Source organism: Eretmochelys imbricata, chromosome 14 (assembly GCF_965152235.1).
Source record: "Eretmochelys imbricata isolate rEreImb1 chromosome 14, rEreImb1.hap1, whole genome shotgun sequence".
Lineage (NCBI taxonomy): Eukaryota > Metazoa > Chordata > Testudines > Cheloniidae > Eretmochelys > Eretmochelys imbricata.
The window spans coordinates 2922530-2935075 of NC_135585.1; the positions used below are offsets into that span (position 1 = coordinate 2922530).

Here is a 12546-nt window from a genome sequence, read left to right on the forward strand (position 1 = left end):
CCCAACTGACACTCGCAGAGGCATTTCACGACCATTAACTTTTCATCCCCGCTCTCTCCTGCCAAGCACTCGATCCCTTCTCTGACTGCGCGTCTGCAGCAGCGAGCTCTAGCAGGAAAGCCTCCTTGCCCGCAGCAGCCTTAGCCCAGCTCTGTCTAGCGGATGGTCTTACCCAACCCTGAGCCCTGACATTACCCCATCTATCCAGGCATATTTGTCTTTCTTGTAGAGCTTAGGTTGGGGCAGCAGCTCCGGCTCCTCCTCCAGCAGTTTGAGGGTGTCCAGAAGCTCACTGAGGGTGACCTTGGACTGGGCTCTGTTGGTCGCAGTGACCACCACCTGCAGCTCCTCACTGGCCAGCTCTCCGGAGTTCACATCCTAGGGAAGAAGGGGTGGGAGGAATTGAGGGAAAACCCACTCTTGGTAAGACGGTTTATAGGGCCTGCCCAGCTGTAATCCGGGCTTTAAATAACCACAGAAAGCAGGGGGCTCAGTGCAGCCTGATGCAGAACAGGGAGATCAACAGCCCTTTGAACTGAGAAAGGCCCATCTCTAGGGCTGTGTGAGCAATGCTTTCTCTGCAGTTGGGTCATTTTCCAGGCTCTCATGCAAGCCTCTTCAGCACAGACCCCTGAGCCGGCTGAGCACCTGCTGGTCCGCACTGAGCCTCACTGAGCCGAAAGGGTCTGGAGGGAGGGGAGAGGAGGGAGAGAGAAATCCAGTGCCTGAGCTTTCGAAAGCCCCAGTGACTGGAAAGAGAAGAGCTGAGCCCACCTGCGGTTTGTCCTCTGCCATGTTATCCTGTCCAGTGCCCGAACCGGGCCCTGGGGGGAAGATTTCTGCGGGCTCGGCAGCTGCTGTGCGGAAATTTGCACCTGTGGGAATCAAAGCAGCATTCACTGCTTTACACCAACCCAAGAGCAATCACCACATGCCCTGGCCCTCCTTCCGGCTTCCATGCCCCAGCACCCTGCTGCCCTGGCTCTCACCCGCTGGCAAGAGGTGCACATGCAGCTATGGTCTGAAGGCCTCGGGGAGATTCTCACCTGCATTATTGGCCTTGACGACGCTGTTGGAGGGACTGATGTTCTTCACAGAGGCTGGCTTGGTGGGTTTTTTCCTTCCCACCCGTCTGCTCTCCTTCAGCAGCACCAGCTCCTCCTCTGCGAGGCGCTTTGCATCAGCGGCCTTTTGGGCTCGTTTCTGTTGAAGCTCCTGTAACAGGGAACCGTCCGTCAGCATCCTGCCCGGCACAAGGCCCCCCTCTGCCCATGCTGCCAAGACCCTGTACCATCAGTTTGTGTGATCAATGGCTGGGGGCAGGGGGTCAGAGCTTGAGCACTGGGGAAGATGCTAGTGAGACTGGCTAAACTTAGCGCAGCAGGCACTGAAGGGTTAATGAGATGACAATGCCATCCAGCAAGACCGAGGACATCACTTAAAAATGAACATGTCCATGCTGCATCGGCAGCCCCCGGAGACCGAGCCTTCCCGCCCAGGGCTGGCAGGGTGGGAGTAACCACGGCACAGACTGCGAGGTGCTCCGACAGTGCAGTGACGACAGTGCAGTGACGCGGGCACGATACATACGACAGATGCTGCATGCTCCCGGCCAGCATGCTTCCACCTGCCCTGCAGGGAGTCCAGTCTCTGTGGCCTACTGAGCTATGGCCTCTCTGCAGGGACTGCCAGTTCGGATGTGGACGGTTGTTTTCCAAGAGTTAGACTGAGATCAGCTTTTCACACAGACTGCTGAACGGCAAGAGACTCCAGGCTGGCCAGGGCAGAGGCGCTGTATCCCACTCCACACTGAGCTGCCCAGCCTCCCCGCAACTCTTGCCCCTACTTACGCTGCGTGAAGCCCTTGTGAAGGCAGAGAAACTCCCCTCCCTGCCCTTCTCCACATACACATTAAAGATGGCTCCTGAGTAGGTAAGCCAAACAAACTGATCCACCCATTACTCAGAGCCCACCATTACTTGGATAGCAGCTCGCCGGGCCAGCTGGGCCTTCTCCTCCCGGATTCTCCGTCTCTCTTCATCCTTCTTCCGCTGCAAGTCCAGGATGTTCCCCTCCTCCATCCGTGGCTGCTGCCTTTCCTTCACAGAAGCACAGATGGACGTTATTGAGAACTATGGATGCTCCTCACCAGCATTTGCTGCCCATAGCAAAGAGATGCGAACAAACCACATTTCCCTCCTGCCTGGGTTGCCCTGAACCCAGAAAGTTTCCTGCCCCAACCCTCCCTTTTCAGAGACTCTGTGCCCAGAGAGGTTTCACCCTAGGGTGCATGTTTATGAAACACTAAAAGCAATTATCTGGCTGGGTTTGAAATCACTGATAAGACAGGCTTAAAAATAGAAACACATGCAAGAGCTACATTTCCCCCCCCCATTTACATAAATAATTAAATACAAAGAAATATAAAAAGCTGCAGAGGACGCACCACTTCCTAAGGTGTCAGTTATTACCAATGGGGCACAACAGGCCCACACAGGACATCACTGCCCTAGACATTATGTGTCCCCAGCAACCTGACCCCGGAGAACGAGGACTGGTGCCTTCAACAGGAGCTAAAGCCGTTACTGCCAGTCAAGTGGCTGCTTGCAGCTACGCCAAGGGAAGGGAATGACACTTGGAGAAACCACTCAGAGGCTGACGCAAGGGGCTTGTGGCCTGATTTTCAGAGGAACTAAATTCCCATGAATGTCAACGTGAACGTTCACCATCCAAACACCCCGGCCAGCGGTGCTCTGTGCTGCCACATGGGCCACCAGAGTTCGGCGCCTGGGCCCTTCTCTGGCTCCATGAGCCTGGAGGGGCCTAATGTCTCTCAACACATCCTTCCGGCTAGATATCAAGCCCTGTCCAGTTCTCAACTGGGTGGCCTGGTGGCCAGGGGAGAACTACTTTTCCTGTTTCTAGGGGCAGCAGCACACCACTGTCACACAAGGGGGTGCTGGACTGGGGAGTTGGCTCTGAACGAATACCCAGGAGACCTGACTGCGACAGACCTCTCTCTTGGAAGCCAACAAGTGCTCGAGAGCGGCTGCACCCATTTTGTGCCTCTGCGAGTGACGTCGGTACCAGCGCTGGATGGTCACAGCTGCCAGGTTAACCTGATGAATGAACCTACAAGGGGAAGAGGTGACTCAGTGAGACTGCTGTAAGCACGTGGGCAGAGACCCACACCCCACAGCCTGAGGCACTACTAACCGCCTGCCTCATATGGTCACTCTGTTCAGACGGACATGCCCACAAGGGGACAGTTGTTTCTGGGGAGATTAGTTATAAGAACAGCCAGACTGGGTCAGACCCAAGGTCCATCTAGCTCAGCATCCTGTCTTCCTGTATGATCAGGCCACACAAGCTCACAGAGAGACTGAAAGCACAGACCCAAACTGTGGGCAGGGCTAAATCAATGTAGCTCCATTTAAATTACTGGAGATATGCCAATTTCCACCAGCCGAGGATCTGGCCCACACACAAACCCACAGAATATGCACATCCGAATGTTACGGGCAAAACCTGCTCCCTCTTCCAGCTTCTGCGCTGTATCCCACTTCCATTTCCCCACGCCCTCTATGGTCTGCCTTGACATTGCCCATTGCCTCTCCCAGCTCTGGCACTCCCTTCTCCCCCTCCACCAGCCCAGAGCTTCTCCCACCCTGCCTGGAAACTCCTCTTCTCCCCACCTTTCTGTTCTGCTCCCTGCCTCACCTCTCCGCCTCCTCCTCCGTCACCTCTTTCCTCTTGAGCAGGCTGCTGCTGCTGTTGTTGCGGGGCATTATGTTGTTGCTGGAAAAGTTCTTCTGAGACTTCTTGAAGCTGCTGCTCTCACTGTCCTCGTTTGAGGTTGCCTTGATCATGTTGCTAAGAGAGAGGAGACTGTCGAGGGCCATCCTGCCCACTGCCATGGCTATCCTGCTGCATGCCACACCCACCCAGCAGACTGGCCCAGTGCACAGGGCAGTAAAAGGTGCTTTGCTGTGCCCACCAGCCAGACCCATAGGCACCCATAACCCTCTCACTCTGCGTAAAACAGGCACCTCTTGCTGGACAAGTAACTGCTCTTGGGCTTCACCCTCTGCCAGGGATCGGCATGTTTCAAGAGGTAAGGAAACCCTGACAGAGGAGAAGGCACTTGCCGCCAGCCATGCAGCAAGTCAGTGGAACAGCTGGGAATATAACCAGGAGTCCTGGGTTGCCAGATCTCTGCGAGCACCTCCGCTGGTCAGGCAAGCACAATGAAACCCCATTTTTAAAGAGCGACTAGGGCTTTAGGAGCTGAACAGAGAGTCAAACGCTCAGTGTTTCACAGAGAGCCCTCTTTCTTTCTTGTCTCACACGCCCTCAGTTCAAGGCCTGGACCAGTTCTGAGCCCTCAGGAGGTGCCTGGAGGTCCATGAACAGGTCTGGGGACCATTCTATCAGAGCTGCAGTCTATCAGGGGCCTGCACTGAAGGAGACCAGGCAGTCAGCTAGCAATATCAGTCACACTTAGGGGGTGGCATGTTTTAAGAAGCATCCCTTCTCACATGTCTAAACCCCTTCTGCGTGTATGGCGCGAGCCAGGCACAGGAGTGGGCCTAGTCACCTAGTCCTGGCCTCTCCAGAGGCAGAGAAATAGTCCCCAGCAGAGCATTCACTCACACGTACTTGAGGGAGGTTGCTGCTTGGTTGGAACTTTTCGGAGTGGAGGCCTTGTCTGTGGTGGAGTAGTTGTTATGCACCATGGTGGTGACACAGTTGCCCATGGCCCCTTTGTTACTCCTTGCGTGGAGAGAAGAATGAGATGTTAGGATTGGCTGGATCAGAGAACAGAAATGGGCTCTTAAGATAACTCTGTACTGTTTTCCCAGCACCCCAAATACTCACAGCTTGTCTTAGGCTTTCATGCATTGTTACCAGGTGCATTGCTGCCCAGAAGGCAGCTCCTAGAAATTCACTTGTCACCTAGAATGTACTCCTCCCCAGCTGGGACACAGCATTATGCAGAGAGCCACACACACATCCCCATAGCGCAGGAGATGTGCTAACTTGGGGCTGCAGCCGAGAGCCCGTGGGTTTCAGTCTGCCCGTCCCGGCATTTTCAATGTGTTGGGCTGGCATAAGCCTTGCCTTTCGCAGCACGGGAAAGGAGGGAGTTTCAAATGCTGCATTGCAAAACCCTCTGTACACATTTCCTATACCATTTAGTCACCTGCAGCACTGGACTCCTGCTCTCTAGAGTGAGTGGAGCCGCTGTACTCTCTAGTAAACGAGCGAGGAAGGAGCTTTGTAACCTAATGCACTGGAGCTACTTTATCCAAAACGCTGCGGCTAAAGCCATCTTTCCCTCCTGCCACGTTCTCCTCGAACACCTTTGTCAGCTTCCTGCCTCTTCAACACCAGGTTCAGTCTCCTCATCCTCACCTGTGCAGCTCCATCCCCCTGCTTTCTAACAGCTGCTGCCTTTGCCTGCTCCTTCCACTCCTGGATTCATGCTTTATTCATTCCCTCTCCTAAATCTAGAGCAGCCTCTCTCTTCCTGGGCACTAAGCAACCTTCTTTTCAGCCTTCAAGTGTCTCCTCTCCAGCCCAATCTTCCATGACTAATCTCTGCTCAGATGCCATCAGCGCCCTGTTGCATCTGACCCTTAGCTGTCGCGGTGCAGTTAGTTTAGATGGTGAGCTCCATCCCCCTGGTCTGTAAAATCCCATGCATACCCTATAAATAATGTGCATGGGGGTCTAGACAGCTGTTCGCATCTCATTTTCAGCTGACTCATATCACCACCTCCTTTTCTTGGTTTTAGCTCCACATCTAAAGAAGAGGGGTGAACCTTCTTAGCCCTGTGCTGCTACCTCTCTTACCTGTTATTGGCAGTGAAGTTGGCTGCCAGCAGCACCGTGGTTTCTTTCTTCCTCATGCCTGCTGGGGACTCAAGGGTGCTGGAGCTGCGGGTGCTGGATGGGATCGGGAAGACCCTGGGCTGATCGTCCTACCATGGCGTTAAGCAAAAGTATGAGTGTGTATTATAAACCCTCCCTGGGGAATGTGGTCTCCCTGCAAGGGCCAGCGTCTCCCAGAAAGATTCACTGTCCCACCATTCATGTGGTCTGAAAGGTCCATTTGCACTTCTCCAGGCTTCACATCAGACACCAGGGACCAATAGCCAGTGGGCCAGACAAACAGAACCACGGTCTAACACAGCCAGGGAGCACCCACATGGCAGTAGGCTGCCTTGTTAACCATTTGTGCTTCAGATCTAATGGGCAGGATACCAGGTTGTTCAACCACATCAGCACCAAGCTGGAAACGTACCCCTACACAAAGGCTGTACATACCCCTGTACAGAAAGGCCTGATCAAGGACTGAAGCATGTGGCTTGCCCCATTAACTTGAAGTCAGTGGGCTACTCACATGTGTATGAGCAGCATAATGTGGCCCACAGCAGTCAAAATAGGTTGTCTCCCTTACCAGGATATTCCATGTGGTTTTCTTTTCCGGGGAGGTTTTGCTCAGACTTGCCAGCCTTTTTCTTCCCCCAGAGCTGCTGTCAAAGAAGGTCAAGAAGTCTCCAGGCTGCTCAGTACTGTTATCCCAAAAGAAGGACATCCCAAGAAAGATAAGGAATGAAAAAAAAAAAAATCCTTTTCAAGAACCTCAAATGCAGAATTAACAGCAATAAAAAGTGACGCCCTGGGAGTTTCTTCTTCAAGGGTGGCGTCTGTGGTGCCAGGGGAGGCTGTTGGGTGCCCTGCTCTTAACAAATTGTCACAGTCTGACACTAATCCATAGAACTGGCTTGAAAAAGCTGAGACTCACCTGGCACCTGTTATCCAAAACAAGAAGGAAAAGAGCTTTGCTGAAAGAAGGTGTCATTATGTAGTCATTGGTTCTATATATAATTAGCTCATACAAAGTGCTGTATATTTCGAAGCCCCATGTAAATAGATGTTATATTACGGGAAGGTGTATGAGTGAGTGGCACAGCAGGGACTGAGAGTCAGGACTCCTGGGTTCTATCAATGACTTGCCACATGACCTGTGGAAAATCACCAACTCATCTCAAATGGGGAGAATATCCCACTCACGGGGGTGTTTTGAGAATTAACAAGAATATGTAAAGTGCTTTGAGATTCCTGGAGAGGTGGAAAGTGTGGAGGAGCGTATGCAAGGATGCATGTGTTCCCATAACTTGAAGCAAAGGCTGTACATACCTAGCAATAACTCAAGGTGGTGGGTGGGGGGAGATATTTCACTGAATGTAGCATTTTTTTTTTTTTTTTTTTTTTTAAAGTCTGAAAACCAAATACCCAGAATTAAAGCTTGACCAAAAAGAAACCTTCAGAGAGCAGGAAGCACACAAGCACAGCATCTGCCTTTCTCATGGTACCCTGAAGTCCACGTGGACACAGAGTCTGGTTATGCTTCTAAAGCTAGTCAGTCTGTTGATAAACTCTGCACAGCCTGTCAAAGCCTTTGCAAACCTCGCAGAGTCCAGCAGAGCTCACAGTCTGCTGCACCCCAAAGCGTTCTCTCATTTCTAACTTGGCAGTGAGCAGCCCCAGCTCAGCACAGACCTGTGCTCCATCTCCTCCTAAGAGCTTGCAGCTAAACCAGGGCTCACAATTTCTGAGCTACAGAGTGGCAAAAACAGTGTTACAAGAATTTGCCAAAGAAATAAGCCTGTTTATTCAAGCTCCCACCTTTCAGAAATGGTGTGTATTTTCTGCCTAAAATTGGCCAGGACTCCTCCTCTCTCCACCAACCACAGTGCAAAATTAGAAGGGCAGAGGGCCTTTAGTGAGGCTTTACCCAGCGGGAGGCAAAAATCAGGCTTATAAGGAAGAGCCAATTACAACTCCTAACATGGGAACAAGCGACCTCCATAAACAAGCCCTTGTGGAAAGGCCCGATTAACCCGGAAACTTTGTGAAGAACCTCACAAACAGCACACTAGTCTGAAGAGCCAGCTCTACCAGGACTCTGGTCTGTGTTAAGTGGCATAGGAGAGAACTATTCTCTCAGTGGACCGGGACTTAAATCCCCATATCGTCTACTGTTCTACACACAAAAGAATTTCCCTTTGGCATTTAACAATGCATTCCTGGAGGTGTGGGAGGCCTAGCTTTTAAGAGAAGCAGCAGCAGCAAGAAAAGCAAACCTTCACTGTGCATCAGCTCCTAGGAATAGGCTGTCCAGAGACCCCCGCATACCCCACTCTTACACTCCGACGTTCAGCTCCCCCTTTCATACTGATCAAGTAATCAGCCTTTAGAACGTGTGAGAGGCCCTAGGTGAGAAGCATGGTATAAAATATTAGAGCCTGCAGCTGGAAGAGACATGGCATTCGTTTCTTTCATTCCTATAGTTCCCCTTTGCCTCCCTCTCCCAATTCAGCATTTTATGTCCCTAACGGTAACAAAGAGCAAAGGAGCACCAGGACCCCATGGGCTGGGGGCAAATTTCATTCAAAAAGGAGACATGGCCCTTCCCAATCAGAGACAGTCAAGTGTCTGAAATAGCAGAATAATGCCCTCCTGCCCCTTGCAAGACAAGAAGAGTGAGGACAGGCCGCAGGGAGGTCACAGCAGTTGACAGGAGTCGTTTCTTCTCTCCCATAGTAATACCTGATGCTCTCTCCCTTTTGAGAGCTGAAGAAATCTAGCTACCTATTTATGAGGCCCCCCATCACAGTAGTGTCTGAGCACCCACAGGGTTGGGAAGTAGGTGTGGTCAATTCAACAGGTCTGCTGTCCCCCTCCGTGTCTTGTCCACCTTGCAAGCACAATGATTTGCTATTGTACGGTGGCTCATGAGTGCTAGGCAGCACAGGTTGGATTATTAGCATGGGCAACAGTGCCTACTGGAATTAATATGGCACTCAGTTTACTTGAGGCTCATTTCTGAAAGGGGTTTCAGGCCCCCAGAATTACACTTCCTATCTTCCTTGGATTCTAACCTCATGTTCCCGCAAGTGAAGTACCTGGAACTCAGACACTGACCAGTTAGCCTAACAAGACCATGATGCAGAGGGTTTCCTTGCTTTTTAGTAAACAGGATGGGTGGGTATTTTTTTAGCCCTTACCTGAAAGGACCATTCACCTGCTGGTTGACCTGGGTGGTACTATTCGATCTCCGGAGATTGTTAATGGCTCTGGAGCAGCCAAGTCCTGCATCTTCCTGCATAGGAGAAAATGAAATCTGTGACCAAGACACCCCCTATTCATACCCTACACACTATTGCAATGATATTTGTACAAAATACGCCTTGTGAGGCGTGATATGAAAGCTAACACCACACTGGATATTAAACTCACGATCAGAGAGGCACATGTTGACTTTATATGTGAAGTTACAAATTCTCTCTGTATGATGGTGAAGACAAGACAGCCTAACCAAGGTAAAGGGGATAAATGGGTCTGTCCTACACAAAGGAATGTGGGTTTACCTCAATTTACATATTAGCAGTAAACAAAGCTATTCAGCTAAACGAGCAGGGGGTTATCCTGTTCCTAAGCTCAAGGGACAGAAATTAACATGGCTCCTGCACCCTAGAGAGATGCAGGAGACTAAGTCTGCCTGGTAAGATGAAGAAATCCCTTTGGGGATATAAGGAACAGAGAGAGACTCCACCTTTATCCTTCACCTCAGGCGAAAAAGAAACCAAGTGATTTGCTCTGTGATAGGTCCTGCCCAGGCCAGCCAGTTAAAAGCTCAAAAGGAGACTGGGGGTAAAAGAAACCATCTTGCTAGATTAAGTTTTAGACCTTGAGATGCGTGTTTTCACTTTCATTTGCTTGTAACCATCTTGACCTCTCTCTCTTTTACTTGGTATCACTTAATCCATGCTCTCTCGTTAATTAACTTGTTTTACTTTTACTCTAACCCCCTTTGGTGCTATGATTGAAGGGACGGGAACATTTACCTCCGTTATGTTGATAAGCTGTGATGGTCTGACTCTAACAGAGCAGCAAACTGAATGCCTTCTGTGAAAGCACAAGGGTAGCGGCTGTGCACTGCCAAGAAATCTCTCTGAGGAGCCTGGGGGCTGGAGTTCACTGATTGTTATGTTACCTGCTGGCAAGGTCTGGGCTAGGAGAACCCTGAGGAGTTTGCTGGTGAGGAAGACAGACTGGCATGGCAGGGAGCTGACACACAGTCTAATTCACCAACAAAGCTCACTCTTGCAAAGGCAGAGAGGGAACACAGTGGCTCAGAGGTCTGGGCATCTCCAGCAGCTTGTTACAAAACCCAACAATAACTCTCTAAAGAGAAGCATGGGCACAGAATGCCAGGATGGACTCAGCAAAGCAAATTCCTCCCAAAGAACTAGGGAATTTTAGAATAAAAATGCCTAGCAATGGTGCTTCATAAAACAACAACAGGCCCTTTGTGGATCCCCCCATCCCAAAACACACACCTAACTTCTGCTCAGAGAGCAAAAGCAAGGGGAATGCATGTCCCAAGGGACGAAGTTAAACACTAAGCAACCCCTAGAGAATAGAAGTGTATCAAGAAGTCTGAAATCTCTGCCCAGGTCCTCCTGGTGATGGGAGGGTTTGGGAGAAAGCACCCCACAAACGCAGTACTCACCGGAGCATTCCTTCTGGGCTTGCTCTCGGTGATGACAGAGATGGAACGAGCGATGTGCTTAGCTGGAGAGGCGCTGCTCGGCCGCCGCAAGACTTGCAGTGGGTGGCCCGTTAGACTCAGGTCCAAGCCATTGGCACTGATGGCTTGGAATGAGGAACTGCTGCGGGTGCTTTTCATTTTGGGGAGGAGAGAGTGACAAATCCTGCAACTGCAGTGGACTGAGGAGAAGAAGCACAGAAGAGTACAACTAGGATTGGGTGGCAAGTGAGTGGCACCTACATAGCTCAGCGACAGGATAAGTCATCTGCCTCTCAGCTTTCACCCAACAGCCCAAATGCACAGGGGCTGAATATCCACCAGCTCACACCCTGCTTGGCCTGGCTCTCTGCACCTGTCAGTACTTGCTAAGCACCCATACCGACATTTGCAGAAGTAGCCTAAAATTTTTGACCTTCAGGCACCTTAGGCCTGTCTTGCTAAGCATCTGCAGCTCTCAGCATCTTCAGCTGGGTTTGTGGGCACTCAGCACCTTTGAAGGTCAGACCCAGCATGTCTCAAGTTAGACTCTCAAAATTTAAGGTACCCAAAATCAGTGGCCACTTCCTTGGTATTTTGGCCTAACTAATCCCTACACCCACCTGTGTCAGGCAGGCAAGTATCACTGTGCCCATGTGACAGACTGGGAAGCTGAAGTTCAGCCCACTACACCATACTGTGTCCAAGAGGGTTCTTTCAGTTCAGACATCATCCCCCACCTCAAACGCGTTTCATTCAGATTTTACAAGTTGCAACTGGAGTGTGTTGAGAAGGGTTGTGAGATGCATGAATTAACACAACTTTTGTCACTCACTTCTAGCCAGGAATGCACGGAGGTCATATCCTTTCAAAGAAGGTTTTGAGGGCGTGTGAGACCAAGTTAACACACTGCACCCTCCAACCTTAACTTAATTCTGCCCCCTTCTTCCTTTTGCGTAGCAAAGCCCAGTTCCCAAGGACCTCGCTGGCTCCTTTCCAACCTCCACGGCCTCAAAGCAGTTTCACAATTACTCTGCTATGTTGTTTTAGTTCTTTAAATAGTAATAAATGTCCTGGGAAGCAGTTGAAATGGAAGAAAGTTTTCCCCTCTCTCCCCAAGAATTGCAGCTGTCTGGCCTCACATCACAAACATACCTAAGCTCTTTCCAAAGACATTTGCAATTCCCTTGGCACAAGAAATAAGAACAAACAAAGGGCTCTCTATGGAAACCACCAAGCTCACACCAGGAAGATGGGTCACAGCCACAGCTAGCACTGGGCTTGGGAGTTAGGTAGATATTTGATCAGAGAAATGTATATTTAGGTTATCTATACTAAAAAACTAATAAAATCAAAAGGTTTGCTCCAGGTTCCACACAGGTACAGCAGAAGCAATTGCAGGGTTAGGGCTGTATACTGTAAGCCTTCGAGACAGGGACCATGTCTCCTTATTTGCATTATGAGGTGCTCAGTACACTTGTGAGTGCTATAAAATAACCACCCGTTAGCAAGGCCTGCTCTGCAATCTAAAGGCCACTTGACTGTAACTGGCCATTAGCTGAAGCGCTATAACAGGGGTTCTCAAACTGGGGGTTGTGACCCTTCAGGGGGTCACAAAGCTATTACATGGGGGGGTCACGAGCTGTCAGACTTCATCCCCAAACCCTGCTGTGCCTCCAGCATTTATAATAGTGTTTTTAATTTAAGGAAAGGAGTACTTGTGGCACCTTAGAGACGAACCAATTTATTTGAGCATAAGCTTGCGAATACAGACTAACACGGCTGTTACTCTGAAACCTTTAATTTAAGGGTGGTCGTACTCATAGGCTTGCTGTGCAAAAGGAGTCACCAATACAAAAATTTGAGAACCACTGCCCTATAACATCAGCATTCTTATTCCAAAAGCTCCTTTTCCTATGCCAGACCCCTCTCAGGTGCAGTGGCAG

At 50.4% G+C, this 12546-nt stretch overlaps 1 protein-coding gene across 7 annotated transcripts in view; it reads right to left on the bottom strand.

Annotated features, from left to right (window-relative positions):
* CEP131 (centrosomal protein 131) overlaps positions 1 to 12546 on the bottom strand; it is a 28634-nt gene that overhangs the window by 15349 nt on the left and 739 nt on the right. For 4 of the 7 annotated variants that reach the window (XM_077833078.1, XM_077833072.1, XM_077833077.1 and 1 more), the window contains exons 2-12: positions 10586 to 10803; positions 9078 to 9172; positions 6464 to 6578; positions 5857 to 5984; positions 4654 to 4773; positions 3721 to 3873; positions 3015 to 3132; positions 1974 to 2099; positions 1047 to 1215; positions 775 to 875; positions 196 to 378 (exon numbers count right to left, since the gene is read on the bottom strand). In XM_077833078.1, the coding sequence (XP_077689204.1) occupies positions 196 to 378; positions 775 to 875; positions 1047 to 1215; positions 1974 to 2099; positions 3015 to 3132; positions 3721 to 3873; positions 4654 to 4773; positions 5857 to 5984; positions 6464 to 6578; positions 9078 to 9172; positions 10586 to 10762 (1485 nt within the window). In that variant the 5' untranslated portion in view covers positions 10763 to 10803. The remainder of the gene's footprint in view (positions 1 to 195; positions 379 to 774; positions 876 to 1046; positions 1216 to 1973; positions 2100 to 3014; positions 3133 to 3720; positions 3874 to 4653; positions 4774 to 5856; positions 5985 to 6463; positions 6579 to 9077; positions 9173 to 10585; positions 10804 to 12546) is intronic. The other 3 variants (XM_077833074.1, XM_077833073.1, XM_077833075.1) reach the window with 3 other exon arrangements.